Source organism: Colias philodice, chromosome 15 (assembly GCF_061535455.1).
Source record: "Colias philodice isolate Cphi_HAF_F1 chromosome 15, ilColPhil1 Martin Lab GWU primary, whole genome shotgun sequence".
Lineage (NCBI taxonomy): Eukaryota > Metazoa > Arthropoda > Insecta > Lepidoptera > Pieridae > Colias > Colias philodice.
In genome coordinates, this window is record NC_143100.1 from 1,722,416 (window position 1) to 1,741,540 (window position 19,125).

Sequence of the window (19,125 nt, forward strand, 5' to 3'; positions counted from 1 at the left end):
CATCTCTCCTTTTCATTTTTTTTCTTTTTTTTTCCATTAAGTATATATGTATATTCAAAATTATAATAATTTTTACAATATATGTATTCAAATCGATATTAATTAATAATTTTTTCAAACTCAAACCTTCATTCATCAACCATACCTCGTCCAGAAACGTTTAAAACGTTTCGTCAGTATAAGGACAAAATATGAATTTACCACTGGTTCGGAAAGCCGCCTCAACAGAGAAGAGCCGGCAAGAATATATAGGCATATAGTCGCTCCTTCAAAATCATAGAAATGTAACATCTTACATAGGTATTTATAATAACAATAATGACAATTTATTTAAGTATACGACAATCTATCATGAATAAGTTGTATACTTTTTAAGTTTATTAAGTCATTATTTATTTATTAACCAATGGGACGAAATCGTTTTCAGTAACTTAATGTTCCTTCTGTAACTTAACTATACTTTTGACTAACTGTACCTGTACTGTACCTGTACTGTACCTGTACTGTACCTGTACTGTGCCTGTACTGTACCTGTACTGTACCTGTACTGTACCTGTACTGTACCTGTACTGTACTTAACCTGTTTTATTTTTTCCTGCCATGACTATTGCACTACCTTGTTGATATGTTTCACTCACTATTTATCATGACCTGCACTCCAGGTCATTTAGAAGAGGTGAATGCTGCTTCTTCTGACGCATAATTTAATTCACTTTACCTGCACCGGCATCTGCACCATCTAAGTAACCACTGTTTTCCCACATATTAAAATTAATAAACGATAGCTGCAAACCGAATTATTACCAAGTGAAATGCCTATAGACTGGGTACATACTTAAATGCTCGGTTATTATTTAATATCTATATTCTGTATAATATGTACTTCGTTACTAAAACAATATATGTTCCGATTTTAATTCAATATACCTAATAAAATCGGAATGTAATATAATATGTATATATCTGTACCCTAAATAATATAATAAATATTATACGGCAAAATTGTAACCAAACATTAATTGGTTCATTATTTATTCTTATTTAAGCAACAACAACTTATCATAATGATCCTTAGGCACAAGGAAGATTTGTTTATTTATTCGTTTGTCCGTCTCTCTTTCATATCGCAATAAAGCGATTTATGATATATTTTTGGGTGATAGTTTAGAGGCTAGAAAGTGGCAGCCTTTTTTTATAGCGCATTAAATATATTTAATTCATACAGATACATAGTTTTACAACGTTAAGGTTCATAATTATCAATTATTTAAATACCAACTTTTGGGTATAAACCACTCTGACAGAATTATAGTCTTAGTGGAGCTTGCTCTGCAACAGTACAATATCATACTATACTGTGCCATTGACTTCTATTGAACCGCTTTTAGCTTTACCTGTATGTTCGTATGACTGTATGCAACCGATTCTTTTCGATTCGCTTATGACCTACCCAAACCGTACAGATTTAACTTCAGTGGCAATATTACAACAATTTATTGACAATACAATAATGAATATTTAGTAAAGCGTGATTAATAATGTATTACTTTTTTTATACTTCTTATTGTAACCTCAACACACACGCGGTGTTGTTCATTGTATGATTATTACATTAATAACACATAGGTATATAAAATTCAATTAATGTAACGAACCTAAAACGAATCAAAATGTATCGTTTTATTGATGACTTTTTTTATTTGTTACTTATGATAACATTTGTATTTGTATTACTGACAACTTAATAGCCACTTGAAAAAGAAAAAGAATATAACTTAATGACAATAATAATGGCAAGACATTAATCACACATTAATGGTCTGAAAATAAGTAGTTGGATACATATTTTTTTTTAACTGAACAATGTTAACTGTAACAATTTACAATCAGTAATACAAATTTAACTGTAACAATCAGTAATACAAATTTAACTGTAACAATCAAAAACTTTGTTTTCCTTTAACTATATAAGTATTTGCATAAATTAAGTAATTAACTTGAATTTACAATATTCAATTTTGCATTTCGAAATCAATACCACTATACCACCTCAATATTGTAGAGATTGATACTTGGAATTTATATTCTGACTAAGGCACGAATGGTGACCTTTTCGCGATAATACATTTTTTTTTGCTTTGACAAGAAATCTTTACCGTATTTCTTAATTGATAATCTTTTATTCAATCTAGTAACTACGATATCCATTATTTTTTCGCAGCGGTGTTAATGCATTAGGTGCGATATTTAATGTTCAAAAGATGAGCTCTTAAAAGATGTATTACGTAAGTACCTACTTTATGAATATGAAATCAGACCAGTCTTACAAACCACCATTAAAACTTGGATTTTATATGAATTACTACGTTGTAAATCTTATTAAATTCTTAATAACTTTTTAAACTTGTAAATAAAATTATTAGTGTATTGACTTTTATAATACTATTCACGTTGATGTTTGTGTTGCTGATTTTCTCGTCTATTATAAAATTGGTGTTTTTTAATTAAAAACAGTCGTTATTAATATAGTAGATAATAACTAGATGCACATGGTGTATGATTTTACCATGGTTCTTACATATACCTTGCATATACCAATATTTGCGGTATGATGTGGTTATGATCCATTTTTTATTTTACATTAAATGTTCGTCTTGAAATTGACCTTTATTATCTATCTAAAAATTTTAAGTGTATATTTGACAGGTTGTTTGTCACTATACACTATCTATCAAAGTAATCTACTATATAAAAATAAGTCGGGTTTTCCTTCCTGACGCTACCACTCCAGAACGCACGAACCGATTTCCACGGCTTTGCACTCGTTGGAAAGGTCTCGGGCTCCGTGAGGTTTATAACAAGGAAAAGGTGTCTCTGGTGCGAAACGGACTTCGCCAGGTTTGCTAGTTATTAACAATTAACGATTCATATTTTATGCCAACTGTCTATTGTCCAACTTTTGTCTTTCACGGTATATTATTGTATAAATTACGTAAAAGTCGTTTTCAACGTTCCAACATGTAATGATTAACAGTGTGTTATACCTAACCCCAAACCGGGGTGCTACATTTCCGTTGAGAGAGTGGTGTTATGCTACTGCTACGTTCCGTTTAGAAAGCTTCTACATACCCGCAACGTTCCCGCGCAGGGAATTGTCGCGTCCTTGCCACGTTCCGATAAGGAACCTCATACGCTGCTACATACCGCTTAAGACCCATCTTCAGTAGTACTACGACATTGCTACGATTGCCGCTGAGGAAATCCTTCTACGTCTTGCTTGCTTCGGCTCCTTAATTCCTGTTGAAGGAATTCAGCGACCAACCCTAAAGACACCCTACCGCCTAGCCTTCGCAACGAGACGCGCACTCCATCTTACGTCCTCCTATATCAGTAAGAGCCCTACCGGAGGGTTTGGACCTAGGCATACCACGACCCTTATTGTTACTGATATTTGTATTTTATTTTATTAAATAACTAAATTAATTGCCGACTGTATGGTGAGTATCTAGTTCTTATTATTATTTTTTTGTTTCCACCTCACCTACAACGCCACATAGTATATACAATAAAAATGAATAGCCAAATATGTTGCTAAGTGTAAAACTCAAACCTCGGCACGCAGCGTATCGGCTCGACCAATTCAGATAATATTCATGTTCCAATTCGTTTAACGAACCGATAAAAGGCGAAAGAGCATTACAACGTCTGCCAGGTGGGTAGTTTGAAATAATGAATATTGAGGCTACTCTGTATGTCTCTCATTCCATTTATTTTTGTTTTCGAATATTCATTGTTTTATTACCTTACCCTGTTTATCATTATTATATTATCACTTAACCTGTCTAACTTTATAATTGGATTAGGTAGGTATTTATATAAGGAATTAGGTAAGTAACATTAACAGCAGCATCTAAATTGGTAAATTTCAGTCAACAAAGTACCTATTTAAATAATAATTGAAATGTGTACAAAAGTGCACTTCACATTAACAATTCGTGCGTAGCATACAAAAGCAAAACACTAACATACGTTATACGATTGCACAAAATCCAAAAGTATAAACGCAAATAAAAGAAACATAAAAATAAACCACCCTTTAACCACGAGCCATTAAAATTAAAAAGCTACTTGTAATTACGCACTAAAGTAGCACCAATCGACATCAAATACAAACTAATAATGTAGTTAACGACTGCCATAAAAACAGTAACGTTTATTGGGACGAAAATTGACTAGCGACACGTGGTCGGAACGAAATACTCGAAAGGAAATGCGAGATACAAAACAACCCTGCCCGCCCCCGCCACCCTCGAAGAGCTTTTGGCCTCAGTCGAATGCCGTGCGCCGCTGGGAGCGGACGTCTCTTTAGTGCTTCAACTTTGTTACGTCATTGTAAACGTATCGAGTGATTTCAGTGTTATGGTGTTTCGATGGTTTTGAAATGGTTCGACGTAAGGAAGCAAAGTATGCTTTTACGCATATATGCATCTTATTTCTGTCGTTGTTCGCTTGTTTTAACGGTAAGTTTAGACTTTAAGGGTCAGAAGGAAGCTAATGGTTTGGTTATGGTCCGCTTACGCCGGCCGTTTCCTTTTCCCGGCTTAAATGTAACGTTTTGTTTCGAAGGGTTATTGTTGTATTGAAACGGTTAACTTGTTATCTATCGGTAAAATTTTTAATACATTTTTAAGGGACATTTCGCTGTTTATTTCTTTTGCAATTATAAATATTCTTAGGTCACTTTAATACGTTATGCCTAAAATTATTATCGATGCGTCGCGTCGGTATAAAAAATATTGTTAAAAATGTAATTTTTCAGTATTCTTCAATTCTTTTCAATTCTAGGATATAAATATGTACCTACTAACGAAACAAAAATAAACATTCGCGTCCCGTTAAAACATTGTTCTTGGGTAGGTGCGTACTAACTACTCATACCTACAAACTCCTATTACCTAATCTTGATTTAATAATTAAAGCGTTAAAATTTAACCGCTCAATAAAATACAAATTTGTGTGAAAGCGAATCTCAATTTATTTATCAAACATCAAGTAATGTATAGGTGCCTATCTTCCGATAAACCGCGACAAAGGAAAGCCATCAACGGATTATGATCCCCGTAAAGAAGATTATAGATTTATCGTACTTACAGCCCTAATTCGATACATTTTACGATAAATCCATTTTTCGGGTATGATAAATAATATAAGAGGTTTTATTTATTAAAACGCTAAACGGTTTTCAGAATTGATACAGCTAAATGAGAAGTTGTTGGAATAGAAAGCTTTTAAGAAGTTTTTTAAGTGAAAAGTACCTACCTAACGAAATTTTGTAAATAATATTTAATTTTAAATTGTAGGTATTTTGATTTGAATAATTCTGGCACATTGGTAGATATAGACCTAAATTAAAATATTCTCAATTAAAACAACGATCTTTTATTAACATATTGTTTGCAAATTAGGAATCACGTATCCTAGAAGTGTAGAGCATAATTTTCCGGAAAATTTAATTCGTTACCAACCTATGTTTAAGTGAATTTGTTCAATATATTTTAAATTTTTATACAGAGCCTACGCTAGTCAACTCCTTAGGCTTCATAGCAATCATTGTTCTTAAAACATGCATTATTTAATTTCTAAATTATCTTATTACCTACAGGTAGGGTACGTATTGTAGGTAAATATTTGCTTTTTGTTACGTATCTTTGGAAATAGTTTAATTATTTATTCAAACATAAAACACCTACCTCACATTAAAAGTTCAGTTCCATTCTATTTCGCAAAGAGATCTTAAAGGAAAAACAGATATCTCCATGGATTCAATACTATCCTAACTTCATAACGACCAACTGACAATCGTTTTATTTGTACACCAAACACTTTGAAAGGTTTCCAAGTTTGCCAAAACAAGATTGTGCCCGTTATCTGGGTACAATCTCTCATATAAAACTTGTGATATCGAAGGTTTTACATAAAATAAGGGTGGTGAATTATGTTCATGTGAAATTGGATGGCCTTTTTATGAACGCGCATCGTACTTTTTGATATTATGTTATCTAATGGGATCGATGGGATGTTATAATGATCATGGTTGCATTTTTGTTTGTTTAAATTGAAATTAGTGAATTGAGTTGATATACCTAGTGTAGTAATAATGTGATAGAAATAAATTTTATCTATATTTTCTGATTTCAATGATTCTCATCTTATTTGACTTAACTCAGGTCTCTTCACTCTTGCTAGTATTTATTAAATATTAAATAATTTAAAAAGACTTTTAAATTATACCTTCAGAAATAAGCCGACAAGATACTTCGAAAAGTTCCTCAAATGTTATCATCTAGAATATAATTAAAGCAGTCCTTGCGGAGTAGTTAGCCGAAATTCTGTTTCCCTTGAGTATAGACAAAATAGCGCTACACCAACTTAAAACTTAAACATTAACTACAATGTAAGATTCCTAAGTTATGCAAGTCGGCTTCATAGTCCTTGACTTATCAACTTAGCGGAAGTAGACATGAGAACGCTTAGCAAGTGCATAATTGAGTGTGCTCAAGTTCTGAAAATGCCGTAAATGGCTTCAGGTGAGAGCCGAAATGTTGGCGGTTCTTTCTTCGTGTTCCATTAACGTGAGTGCTCTGAAAAATCGCTACGGCTTTTATTTTAGAGCATGTTTGTCGGATCTAATGGAGTGTATTGATTCGCGTGTCATTTTTTAGTAATTGCAATGAGTAATGATGTGTCTAAAGGTAATTTTTATACTGTCGAAGGATAGGAAATGTGATTTGTGATCACGTCCTTACTTAGCAATATATAGCCAGGCTACATACAATTGCCTAACTGATCGAGTTCCTTCTACTATTTTTATCCAAATGTCTATAGGATATACTAGAACTTTCTAATGCCCAGGATACTAGTATTTGCATATAAAATGAGATGTCCCATGCCATCTTATTCGATATAGGGCAGATGCATTGCGCACCTGTTCCAGATCGATTTTCTTTAGGTGCAAGTGATCAACTTCCTGAGCGATGCCAGACCAAAATATTTTTTAAGTATCAGGAATTGAACACAAGACTAGATCTTACCTAGACCTGTTAAACATATAATTATTGCGCTTCCCTATTGGCCATAAAAAGGAAAATAATATGGAATAATAATTAAATAAGTGTAGAAATTAATATCATTAACGTTACAAACTGAACTAAGCAAATTTCGTACAAGTACTACCTGTATTAAGGTCAGGCTATTTCTTGAGAAACAAGTTAAAACATTTATAATTTCTATTCCTACGAAATTTAAAGGAGTATAATTATGTTATAGCTAGCTGTGCTCCGCGGTTTCACTTGCATTGCTCCGCTCCTGTTGGTCTTAACGGGATGATATTATAGCCTTACAGCCACAGAAATAATTTTTCAAATCGGACCAGTTCCTGAGATTAGCGCGTTCAAACAAACAAACTCTTCAGCTTTTTAATATTAGTATAGATTAAACTATATAATTTCTTAATCGTACCCAGTGGGACCGATTCATTTTCGTAACTTCACTCGAATCGAACCAAACAAATACTCTATTATACCTCAATACTAACTCTACCATTGCGCCAAAGGGTTAATAAAGTTCAACTTAGCGTTATCATAATTTGAAGCATATGCAGGTGTTAATTTAAATATTAATTGAATTATTTGATGCTCTGATAATATTGCATTTCACACGAGCGCGTTAAACTAGCCGCTTGAATTAATTATCCTGTTTGTGCATTTATATTTCTTATTTTTATATATGAATAGGTGAAAATTGTGAACATGGGTTTTTAAATAAATACCTTTTTTATTTTTTTTTAACTTGGGTGGAGGAAATGATGATTATTATTTGCATTAAGGTAACTTCAAATAAAATTTGACTGAGAAGAACATTTAATTCATTGCAATACTTTTGTTTTCCACAAAATTGTATGACTTGTAGATTTATAGAACTTTTCATAAAAAGTCATATAAAGTTATTAACAAGTAATACGTCTACATTAAACATTCGCTAGAAACTAAGATATATTTTCATAAGACATTCTGCAAAAGCCAAAGCTACTTAAAGAAATATTAAGAAAATATACGGGCGAGCCACTTTGTTCTATACTTTCTTCTCGTTTTTATGACTTCCTTTATATTACGTAAATCAGCCTTGCAGTAATAACAAAAGCTACGTACAGTTGCCCCACTGTGGAATATTTTACTAAAAGGCTAAGTACTTGGTTTTTATAATTAACTAGCGGTCCGCTCCGGCTTCGCCCGTGGTACCTATCCTATCTCTCAATATATGTTTAAACTATCCTATCTCTCAAGTTGGATCGAACTGCACATGGTGAATTTTAATTTTAATTTTAATATAATCGGTTAAGTGGTTTAGGACTCCATTAGGGACAAACATTGTGACACGAGATTTACATATATTAAGATTATTGAAGTGAAACTTCTTTAGGCGCGTTGAGAGTTAAATATCAAGGTCGCGTCATGGCAATACCGTCACGTCATGGAGTAAGGCGACGATTTATATTCCCAAGGAAGTTTCACTTCTGACACGTGTGCTCGGTACACATGCCCTTTTTTATTATTTTGTATAAGCTTTCCATATGGACTTGCACATGGGCAAGCGTCAGCTGATGTCCGTAGAAATTTCCAATTCATTACCTTTCAAGTTTTATTTTTGCCACAAAAAAGAGCGTGCGTGCCGAGCACACGTGTCGGAACGGCAACTTCTCTGGCAAGATTCAAAGATACCAAAATCGTCGCCTTCCCCCATGACGTGACGGTATTGCCATGACGCGACCTTGAAATTTTACTCTCGCTTAAAGACTTTATCGACTTATAAGGAGTGCGTTATAATTTTTTTGATAGTTTTTAGTGTTTATTCGTATATTTATCTTATAGGCAATATAATTTAAGAAATTTTGGTTTGAATCCTTTAAAATATTATATTGCATTTCAATTTGTCATATTCTAGTAAATTCAAACACAGTATAGCCAAATATTTTATTTCCATAATGAAATACCTACATTAAATGGCTGTTCCACTTTGGGATTGTAGATAGCTTAGTCAAAATTTTTGTAAAAGTGTGGTTAAGTGTGTCAAATCTTATATACACTCACCGGCACGGAATCTTGGCCACTGCAAATTTTTGGGTAAAATAACACTATTTCTTTTCTACTACAAAATTCAATAAAAATTTAATCAAAACTAGTTACTTTAATGTTTTTACTAACTTTTAGTAAAAATTGGAAGTTTATAAGAAGTACTACCGCGTAGATATGAATTAAACAAGAATTTACGCTTTTCCTGTGAAATTTAAATGATTTCTTAAAAAATGCACAAAAATTAAAAAGAACGTTTCCATAAAAAAAATTGTACCTTTTAATATAGGGTGTTTCCTTCTCTTTCCTTAAACACTGTTTGCATCCAGCCTGGCATATTCTAGAAGACATTTTTGATGTCCACTTGAGCTATAGTGTACCAAACGGCCCCAGCTGTATTTCTAAGCTTATCTAACATTGGTGCTGGGTTGGAATCGAACTTAATGTTTCTTTTAAGCATGTCCCAGATGTGTTCTATTGGATTAAGATCCGGGCTACGAGCTGGCCACTCCAATTTTTCAATAATAACCTCTTGAAGGTACTCTTATACGCATCGTACGACACGCGGACGTGCGTTATAGTGTATTAGTAGCAAATTTTCTTCACTGATAAACCTGTAATAGGGCTGAACATGTTCCTGGAGAATTTCCTCAATGTACCTGATCAAATTCAAGGCATTATCTACGATAACTAACTCCGTGCGAGCATCGGAACTTATACCTCCCCATACCATTATTGACCCTCCATGAAAAATCGCAGTTTGAGTGTGGTGATGGGTGAAAACCTCTCTTCTCGTCTCCTCTATACTGACTCTTGGCTATCAGAAGCTCGTAAAGTGCCTTAACAGTCATCTGTGAACACCTCACGAGCGCACTGGCTGTGGGTCCAGTTTTCATGTTCTCGCGCAAAACGAAGACGTGCTTCTCTGTGATGTCTGAGGAGTTCTGGACGGTGTGCTGGTCTGCAAACCTTCAAAATAACTTCCTTCATTAGTCTTCTCACCGATTGCTCACTCACATTTATTATCCTGGTGTTTAAGAGCCGGTGGTGTATCTCAAAAACTGTCAGAAAGCCATTTCTGAGTATCTCTTGAACAATAAACGGGTCTTCTCGAGCTGATGTGCACCTCATACCTTCATTTCCTGGTCTGCACGTGTAGCTACCAGTCTCCTGGTATCTTCTCCATGCATAATGCACCGCTGAACGTGGTACGTACTGAACATTAGGTACTTTACGCTGCGGCAGTCATTGGTCTAACATTGTGATGGCCTGAGCAGGTTGTTCAGATGTTAACGGCATTTTTTATTGTTTGTTATGATCATTGACTATAATACAACAATAACAATATCTTAAAACGACATAAACGATATCGAAAAAAGTTTTAAACGAACAATTCGTAACTTCGGCTTAACCGCACAAATCACAAATTTCGAGTAACTCTTAAAAAGTGGTAAAATATTATTCTCAAACTTAATGATTTCTTACCATAAAGTTAAACAAATAATATGTTAACATATCTGCATACAAAAAAATCGTGAAAAACACTTCAAACTTTTTTTATCGGCAAATTTGTAAGTGGCCAAGATTCCGTGCCGGTGAGTGTATAAAAATGAATCGCAAAATGTGTTGGTAAGCGCATAACTCGAGAACGGCTGAACCGATTTCGATAATTCTTTTTTTATTATATTCCTTGAAGTACGAGGATGGTTCTTATGTAGAGAAAACGTAAACATATACCACGGGCGAAGCCGGGGCGGACCGCTAGTTTCAAATAAAATTGAATTAAACTCTATAAGAAAATAAATAGAGCATGAACCAATTAGATGGGTACAATAATATCTTTGAAATGCAACCGTCACTATTAAACACTTGAACTCTTACTGTTCGAGGATGATAAGGACTTGACTTTCATCCCCTTTTATAAAATGAATGCTACATTTATTAAAAGTGGTCTATTTTTTAAATGGTTCTTTAAAATAAATATTTGATAGTTATTCCTATTGGGTTTTGAAGAAGAATGTGTTATTTTGTTTTGCTCGTCTTTTATATTGTATCAGTTTATCTAATGTAGTAAAACAATAGGTAGGTATGCCTTAAATGATTCTGAGTGAAAAAATAGTTCAATACGACGAACGACTAACAACACTAAATACAAAGGGTATACTGAAGGGTTTGTTTGAACGTGCTAATCTCAGGAGCTACTGGTCCGATTAAAAAAATTCTTTCGGTGTTAGATAGCCCCATTCATCGAGGAAGGCTAAGACCAACAGGAGCGGAGCCACGCGGGTGAAACCGCGGAGCGCAGCTAGTTTCTAAATAATTTCTTCCATCCAATTCACAAAATTGTAACTAAAACGATACGAAGCACGCGTCCATTAAGGTAGTGAGAATTAATTATGCAAGAAGCAATTGCACTAAATCGATCTTTTATACAATAGGTATGTTATATAGTTATGTATGAGAACGTCAGCTTTACGTAATAATATACGATTATAGGCTTATGAATAAGAAGTAGGTTCAAGCATGTTGTTATTATGTGTGAAGTCATAGAAATAGGATTTATTTACAAACATAACAATTGTAATTTGGATTGATACTTGTTGATGGAATTGCTGGTATTAGATTCCTAGGCACAATCACACTATTAGTGATATATTTTTATAACAACTGGTTTTGGTATATAATCCTCAGGTTGGTAGAAGTAACCAATGATATTATAACTGAAAAGAGTTTTGATGTAAACACGTTAGAAGCTGTTTTATACAGAACAATATGGTTAAAATATTACCTACATATGTACTATAAACGTAGATATTGTAGACTTAGTATTAATATAAAAGCTTCTTAGGTATATAGCGATATCCAGGTACCATGTCACGTGCTAAAGTTAGTGTCTAATATAAATGAGAAAGCACTAATTCTAAAACACAAAAACTGCTCAATGGATTTTGTTGAAATTTAGTATGCAGATAAATTATAGTCTGGAATACTAAGTCTACTTTTTACCCGGATACCACGAACGTAGCCGTGGGCTGAATCTAGGAACTTTAAATTTAATATGAAGATAAACTACAGTTTAAATTTAATACGGAAATAAGGTAGGTATTGCTATCATGCTAGCAATACCTACCTTATTATTATGCTCATTTATAAATTGCTTTTGATTCAAATACCTAATTACGGTTTTAAAATAAAACTTTTATTTTTACAAAATTAAAATCCCTCGTCTATATACCTATACGAAAACATCGATAAATTACAGTAGTATAAAAATGTGATGAAATTACTTAAATTTGTTTAAAATATAATTTAACGATCGAAGAATAACTGATTTCATGCTGATTAATAATTTAGGTCAAATCATTCCTCAATATATAATACACGCGTAAAATGTAAAGTTTCCATAAGTGTATTCACACCCTTGCTGTGACCTTAAAAACTGTCACTAAAACGCCTATGTATCCGCACCCTAACCGTTCAAGGGTCAACAATACTACAACTTACAAGACGAGACAATTAAAACCTTATCTTTGGCCCTCACTCTTCCGGCCTAAACAAACATATCACGTTTATCTGTATGTACCTTTCATAGATTCAATAAGGATGGCTATAAATTGTTAGGGAATTTTAGCTTGCTTCGTAATTGTATGTATTTTGGTATAATGGCCATCGTGGGTTCTGGGTTATGTAATTGGATACTTAATAAAAGAGACTTAAGAAGAAAGAGACGGAACTTCATTAAGTTGTTGAATGTTATGAATATGAATGTTTGTCAATATTGCGAATTATTTTCCGCTTCCACTTTTACCAAAATCGATCATTCCAGCATCTATAACACTGCTTGTGTTACTCGTTTTTATGGTCGGTGACTACGTAACGTCAAGTGGCTGCTCCGTTGCTTGTTCTGCTAACACGTCTTCTTAGTTCGTATATTTTAATGCAATTATATTATGCTTCCTTAAAGCTTTGTTTACCCGTCAAAAAGAGGTCCGTATCCTTCCTAAAAGTTTTGACTATTAGTGAAAAAATATTTGTAGCATTTTATTTATCACTAGATTTCCGCCCGCGGCTTCGCCCGCGTTTGCAAAGGAAAACCCGCATAGTTCCCGTTCTATAAAAACTATCCTATGTGTTAATCCAAGTTACCCTCTATATGTGTGCTAAATTTCATTGTAATCGGTTTAGTAGTTTTTACGTGAAAGAGTAACAAACATCCATACATCCATACATCCATACATCCATACATCCATACATCCTTACAAACTTTCGCCTTTATAATATATATATTAGAAATTAGAAATATTAGAATATTAGAATATTAGATATTAGATTAACTTACAAAAGAACGAATAAAAGTGCACAGGATTAAAATATCCGGTAGTAATAATATCAACTTACGAATTCCTCTTAAATAAATAAAAAAATAATGATATTAATTAATCAACGAGCTTCACAGAAACTGTAGAACTGTTTAAAACTGTTTCCACGAATGAGAAAGTTTTTCTTCCAGGATTATGAATCTATTATCAGTTTTCTTCTATTGAATGAAAATTGGATTGTATTTATTCGTGCTAGGTTTCTCTGAACGGTCCAAAAACAACAAGGGAGATATTTAACATTTAATCTATATTATCTATATCTAGTTTATAGAAAAACAAAATAATTAATTAAATATCTGTTAAGTTCCTATTTATATTTAGTTATTCTCGAAACATTTTTTTTTCTTCTTAGCGTGGACATTTGTCCGGACATTTTATATTTACTTAAAGAGCAATATTATGTACTTTAAAAATTATGTTATTGGTAAGAAGAACTAAAGATAGGTAGATAACAAACTTTATTGATTTCAATACGTTTAGCAAGCAACATCTATTTCACCATTTATTTTATCGACATTAAAATTGTATTGAAAACGTTATTGAAAGCCTGTTTTTGTGATAATACTACAGGTAGGCACCAAAAGGCTCTTCGCTATATATTTGATTGTCAAATGTTTTCACCACACAACCTAGATCCTTTGAACTTCTACTCTAATATATTGCAAAGATTTAATACCCTAAAAAATACGTTCAAAGCTCAATCCCGTTTCAATAACTTTACGTGGAGTCCCAAATGTTTTCTATACGCCTCACTTCACTCCGGACGTAAAAAGGTTTCCAGCCAATGAACAAAGTCACAATAAAATGTTAGTTCACGGACTGTCGCGTTGAGTTGCGTGTTATAAATAATGGCTATAAGATTTGGACAGGTATGTTTGTTCGCATGAAGCTTTCTGCTGGGTTATTGTAAGTAGATGCTAAGTGGGTAGATTGTTAAATACTTGCAGTAGGATTGGCTTTAAAGCGCTGTTAATTACTAAATTTCTGAGAAGATTGCTCTGTAGGATAATTAATACAGCTTCGGTCTTCGATGTTTCCAACTAATAAAGATATGGACTATTTAAAGAAAGAGTACACATCTCTTAAAGACTCAACAGACTTAAGAAAAGAAATCAGAAGTTGATAATGGAATATTTGGCTCCTACCACCTAGATGGCATTCAATCTTATACCGATAGCCGAAGTATATTTTTGAAAATAATATAGACGGAATAGTAAATACCATTCAATAATATTAGCTTATATTAATATTTATATGAGAGCCTATTCCTTTGATCTCGAATTTAATTATGTTTGGAGCTAAAAGCACATTTCAGTTTTGATTAAAAACGTTAAAATTGATTGTGACAAGGAAAAAGCGAAAATTGATATACCTATTACTGAAAGCTTTGTGAAAAATATTATTTCTTATATTCAATATCAATCTCAGTCTTACAAAAATTAAATTAATTTTGTTTGAAAATTTAACTTAATTCATAACTAGCTGTGCCCCGTGGTTTTACCACATTGCTATACTCCTATTGTTCTTAGCGTGATGATATATAAAGTTTTCCTCGATAAATGGTCTATCTAACACCGAAATAATTTTTCAAATCGAACCAGTAGTTCCTGAGATTAGAGCGTTCAAACAAACAAACTCTTTAGGTGTAAAATATTACTATAGATATCTAATGCTGATAATCTAACTCGACTTCAAAAGAATTAACAAGAGACTCGTTTCTTTCAAGTTGAAGAACTTGATTGATTGTGACTGTGATAACAGTTTGATGCCTTATCTAGTCAGTAGGTATATTATAACCATAAGTCACAAAGCTGATATCTACTAATGACTTCCATGTGTTCTCGGTGGAATATTTAGGACAATAATTCTGAAAAGTTCTGATGTTTTGCTTATATCATTTTATGACTCGCCACAGCTTCGCATGAGTGCATAATGTATACCTACATGATAATATTAATCTTCCCCTTGGATTACTCTATTTGTTTAAAAAACTACCAATAAAATCAGTTGCCTAGTTTTAAAGATCTAAGCATACATAGTACAGACAGACATCGAGAAGCAACTTCGTAGTGTTTCAGAATTCATAGCAGTTTATAATATTTGCGGCTTGTTTTATTTTTCATTGTAAACATTTTATTTCCACTCATTGCTTAACCCAGTCCATATAAAACACGTAAAACAAAGCTGCTCCCACTTCAATACACACGAGAAATATTAAAAGGCGGAGCTCCAGCGAAAAATCTCAACTAGAAATATGATAGCAAATTTCGTTAAACCGCGTATTATCTTTGGGCGCATGCCAGGATCACGTGCGACTTGTAAGCGGTATATTGTTGAATAATGGATAAGACTCTGATAAATGTGCTCTTAGACCATCGTTTAGACGGTTATGTAAATGTTTGGGACCATTTTTCGAATGCAGTACGGTATTTAGGGCGATGATTGCTGGAAAATGTGTTTGAGCAAGTTCTGCATTGCGAAGATCTGCAATATGATTCTAAGTTTAGATAGTAATTGCAACTATTTATTTCTGTACCCTTGATAGGCCTTAAGCAAGGTCTTCTTTCTTCTACACTAATAATAGGTAACAACGCAGTATCAAATTTTAATTTGATTTTACAGTATATATTATGTCGGTTATATATCGTCTATCTTTATATATACCACTTCTAAAGAAACATGTTTTTAACCAAGTAGTTAATAGAACATTATAAAATATTGATAATATATCTTCGAATATCTTATTAAATTACCTACACGTGGAATATCTAAGCCTTCTGTCTAGATTACATGAAGTTAATACCTACGATGTTCACCTAATATAAGCTTCGACCTAAATATGAATAAACACGACCAAAATTTCTCCCAACACTTCAACCGCATATCATATTCAAGGCCGATTTTTGTAAAGCCCCGAATTGCTCGAAATTTTCTGTACTGCGTGGTACAGATAACTTCTTATCGCGACTTTTAGCATTTATAGCGGCAAAGTTTGGCTAAGTTAGTTTGTATTCGGTGCGCGTAAGCCAAAATACATAAGGTCGAGATCTCAGAATTTGTGGGTATGGACTCGTTACCAAGTTAAAGTTTTGAGATAAAAATCTGTCGATAAGTTCCCAGCTAGTTATGTATACGCTGATTTGCATGTTTCGAAGTTTCGAGAATCAATGTTGGCGGGATGCGGTTAAAGGAATGCTTATTTGATTTGGTTTTTGAGTTCGTATGTTAGGTAGTTATTAGTTTTAGCAACATTTTTTTGTCAACAAATACGTCGTATTAAAAATATACTCAATCCTAGTTTTATAGTGTGAATATATTAAAATTTAAATGTAATAATAAATATTTTTTTTTTTCAAATTAAGATCTTAATCAATTTCCCTACTTATCTATCAAAGCCATTAATAGTAAGCCTGAAAATATTGTACCCAAATAGATACCTCTAAAACATGTAACTTCCTATATCTATGTATATACATATATAATCTATTAAAAAGATCTCACAACGATATCGCAACAAAATCCTTCACACCACACGATACGATATCGGATCGTGTAAAGACCATTCAATGCTCTATTGGAAACATGTCACACACGGGTGACCCAAACTGCCCGAACTGTGCAGTGGACCGTCCAACAATTTCGACCGCTCTATTTTTACGAGACCGCTTTGAGTAAATACCTTACTTTGTTCCTACCAACAGTTACACGCATTAATGATTGCTTGCACTTTTGCATTTTTACGTCAAGCCGTGGACGGTAAAAATTATCGCTTTAATGAAAATCGTCGCCATTAAATTGATTCTTTTCAATTGTAATCGGTATATTTATTATCAAAATGAGCAAAGCTTCGTAAAAATGTAACGAGCATACGTATTATGGGCTCATCAGTGATAGGTAAGAGGTGATCCGTAGGTTACCTACTAAAACTTGTATCTTTAAAAATGTAACCCTGTATTTCTTATAAATATTTTTACAATATTTGCTTACTTTGCTTGAATCATATCTATTGAATTCTGTGATTTTATTAACAATTAGAAATGATTATATATTCAGATAAATAACAACTGAAAAAGTAACTCCTTTATGAATAGTGCAATAACTAAATAGGACATAGCTGACCTGTGTACTGACGCTGAAAAAGGAATAAAAAGCTGCAGAAATGTAAACCAAGCGTACTCGAAAAATGAAACAAAATATCAGGCCTGAATCTAGTTACTCTTGTAGCAAGTTTTATTCGCTAATGGACACGTGGGCAATCGATAAGAAGTAATACATCAGTCGTGCATACACTCTGTCATTATGTTCGTGATAGTCATAGTGTAGTGTTACAGAATATTCATACTATATCTATTTTTCAGAAGAAATAATGACTATTATTAGCTGAATTGTCGGCGGTATCCAATCAGACAAAATTTCCCCGTCAACTTATCATTGTATCAAGAAGGGTTGTTTTTAACGTAGGTAATTATTTTATTTTATCGAAATTAATCGCTTTAATCGCTTTTTAGAAAGATACAAGATTTTTTCTTATCATGAACAATAAAGAAATTCATTATAATTTGTCCATCATTTCATTAAATAAGTACACCAAAATCACTACCATTAAAAATTACACCTCAAATTTTTCTAATAAGTTAAAATCATATCCGTTGTCTTATAATTTCTACCCTCTATTATAACAAAACAATAAATTATTCATCAAATATAGCATTCACTATCTTTCTAATTTATAATTCAGTTCTTGGCAGCTAAAAACTGGTCAATTAATCTAAAACCTTTGGCTAAGCGGTTTATCGTGTCGGAACAAAATTTACATCACCCGATAAGATAGCTTTATGTTTATTAATTTGAACGTTTATTTTGTAATTCCTTTGTTACTTTGAGAAAATATAGAATAGATAATATGTGGGTGTTTAATAACTTTCTTTTTATTGAAACGTTTATGTAAATAGTTATCTTAGATATCTTATGTACTAATGCAATTTGGATATCTCGTTAGTCATTACCTATCTTCGTAAGTTCTCTAAAAGTTGATCTAAGTCACTTATTACAATGATCTATCAATCATTACCTAAAACTATAATTTTTATAGAAACCTTAATTTAGAGTGTACTTAAAAAATACAACTACAAATATGTGCTTGAATCATAAAAGCTATAACGTTTAAACAACAAAGCATAAGTGAATTTGAATTAAAATATGAAAATTGTCGAGTAAGCGAGTCACATATAGGTATTTCCGCATTAATTTTAAACGTATCTGTTAATTATAAAATTAACAACACAGCCTTTTGATTTTAAAAGCTTTCAGTTTGTACGTTATGGAGATGGTGACCATGACTTTGGGAATTTATGGATAATATTACCGTTTCAAAACTTTTAAATACATTCTCTTACTTGTGTAACAACTTGCTAATAACTTTGACTATTGCGTTAAATTGTAACGGTTTCGTATTTTTGTATTTTCAATGACTACATCATATTTACCTGCTATCTTAATAAAGTTCTTATTGTTTTTAAATAGAACAATCTACTAAACAAATTATACTATGCGGATCAATTTAGGTGTAAGTCGTTATTATAAGAAGGACTTTAAACTATTTTACGGTCCTAGTATCC

At 32.7% G+C, this 19,125-nt stretch overlaps 1 protein-coding gene across 2 annotated transcripts in view; it reads left to right on the plus strand.

Annotated features, from left to right (window-relative positions):
- Positions 1-4,342: 4,342 nt before the first annotated feature.
- The window catches only part of LOC149482042 (uncharacterized), a 319,962-nt gene continuing 305,179 nt past the window's right edge, over positions 4,343-19,125 (plus strand). For both annotated transcript variants that reach the window (XR_016316649.1, XM_089703739.1), the window contains exon 1: positions 4,343-4,520. Coding sequence is in view for 1 of the 2 variants with exons in the window: in XM_089703739.1 (XP_089559865.1) it covers positions 4,442-4,520 (79 nt within the window). In the remaining variant the exon portion in view is untranslated. The remainder of the gene's footprint in view (positions 4,521-19,125) is intronic.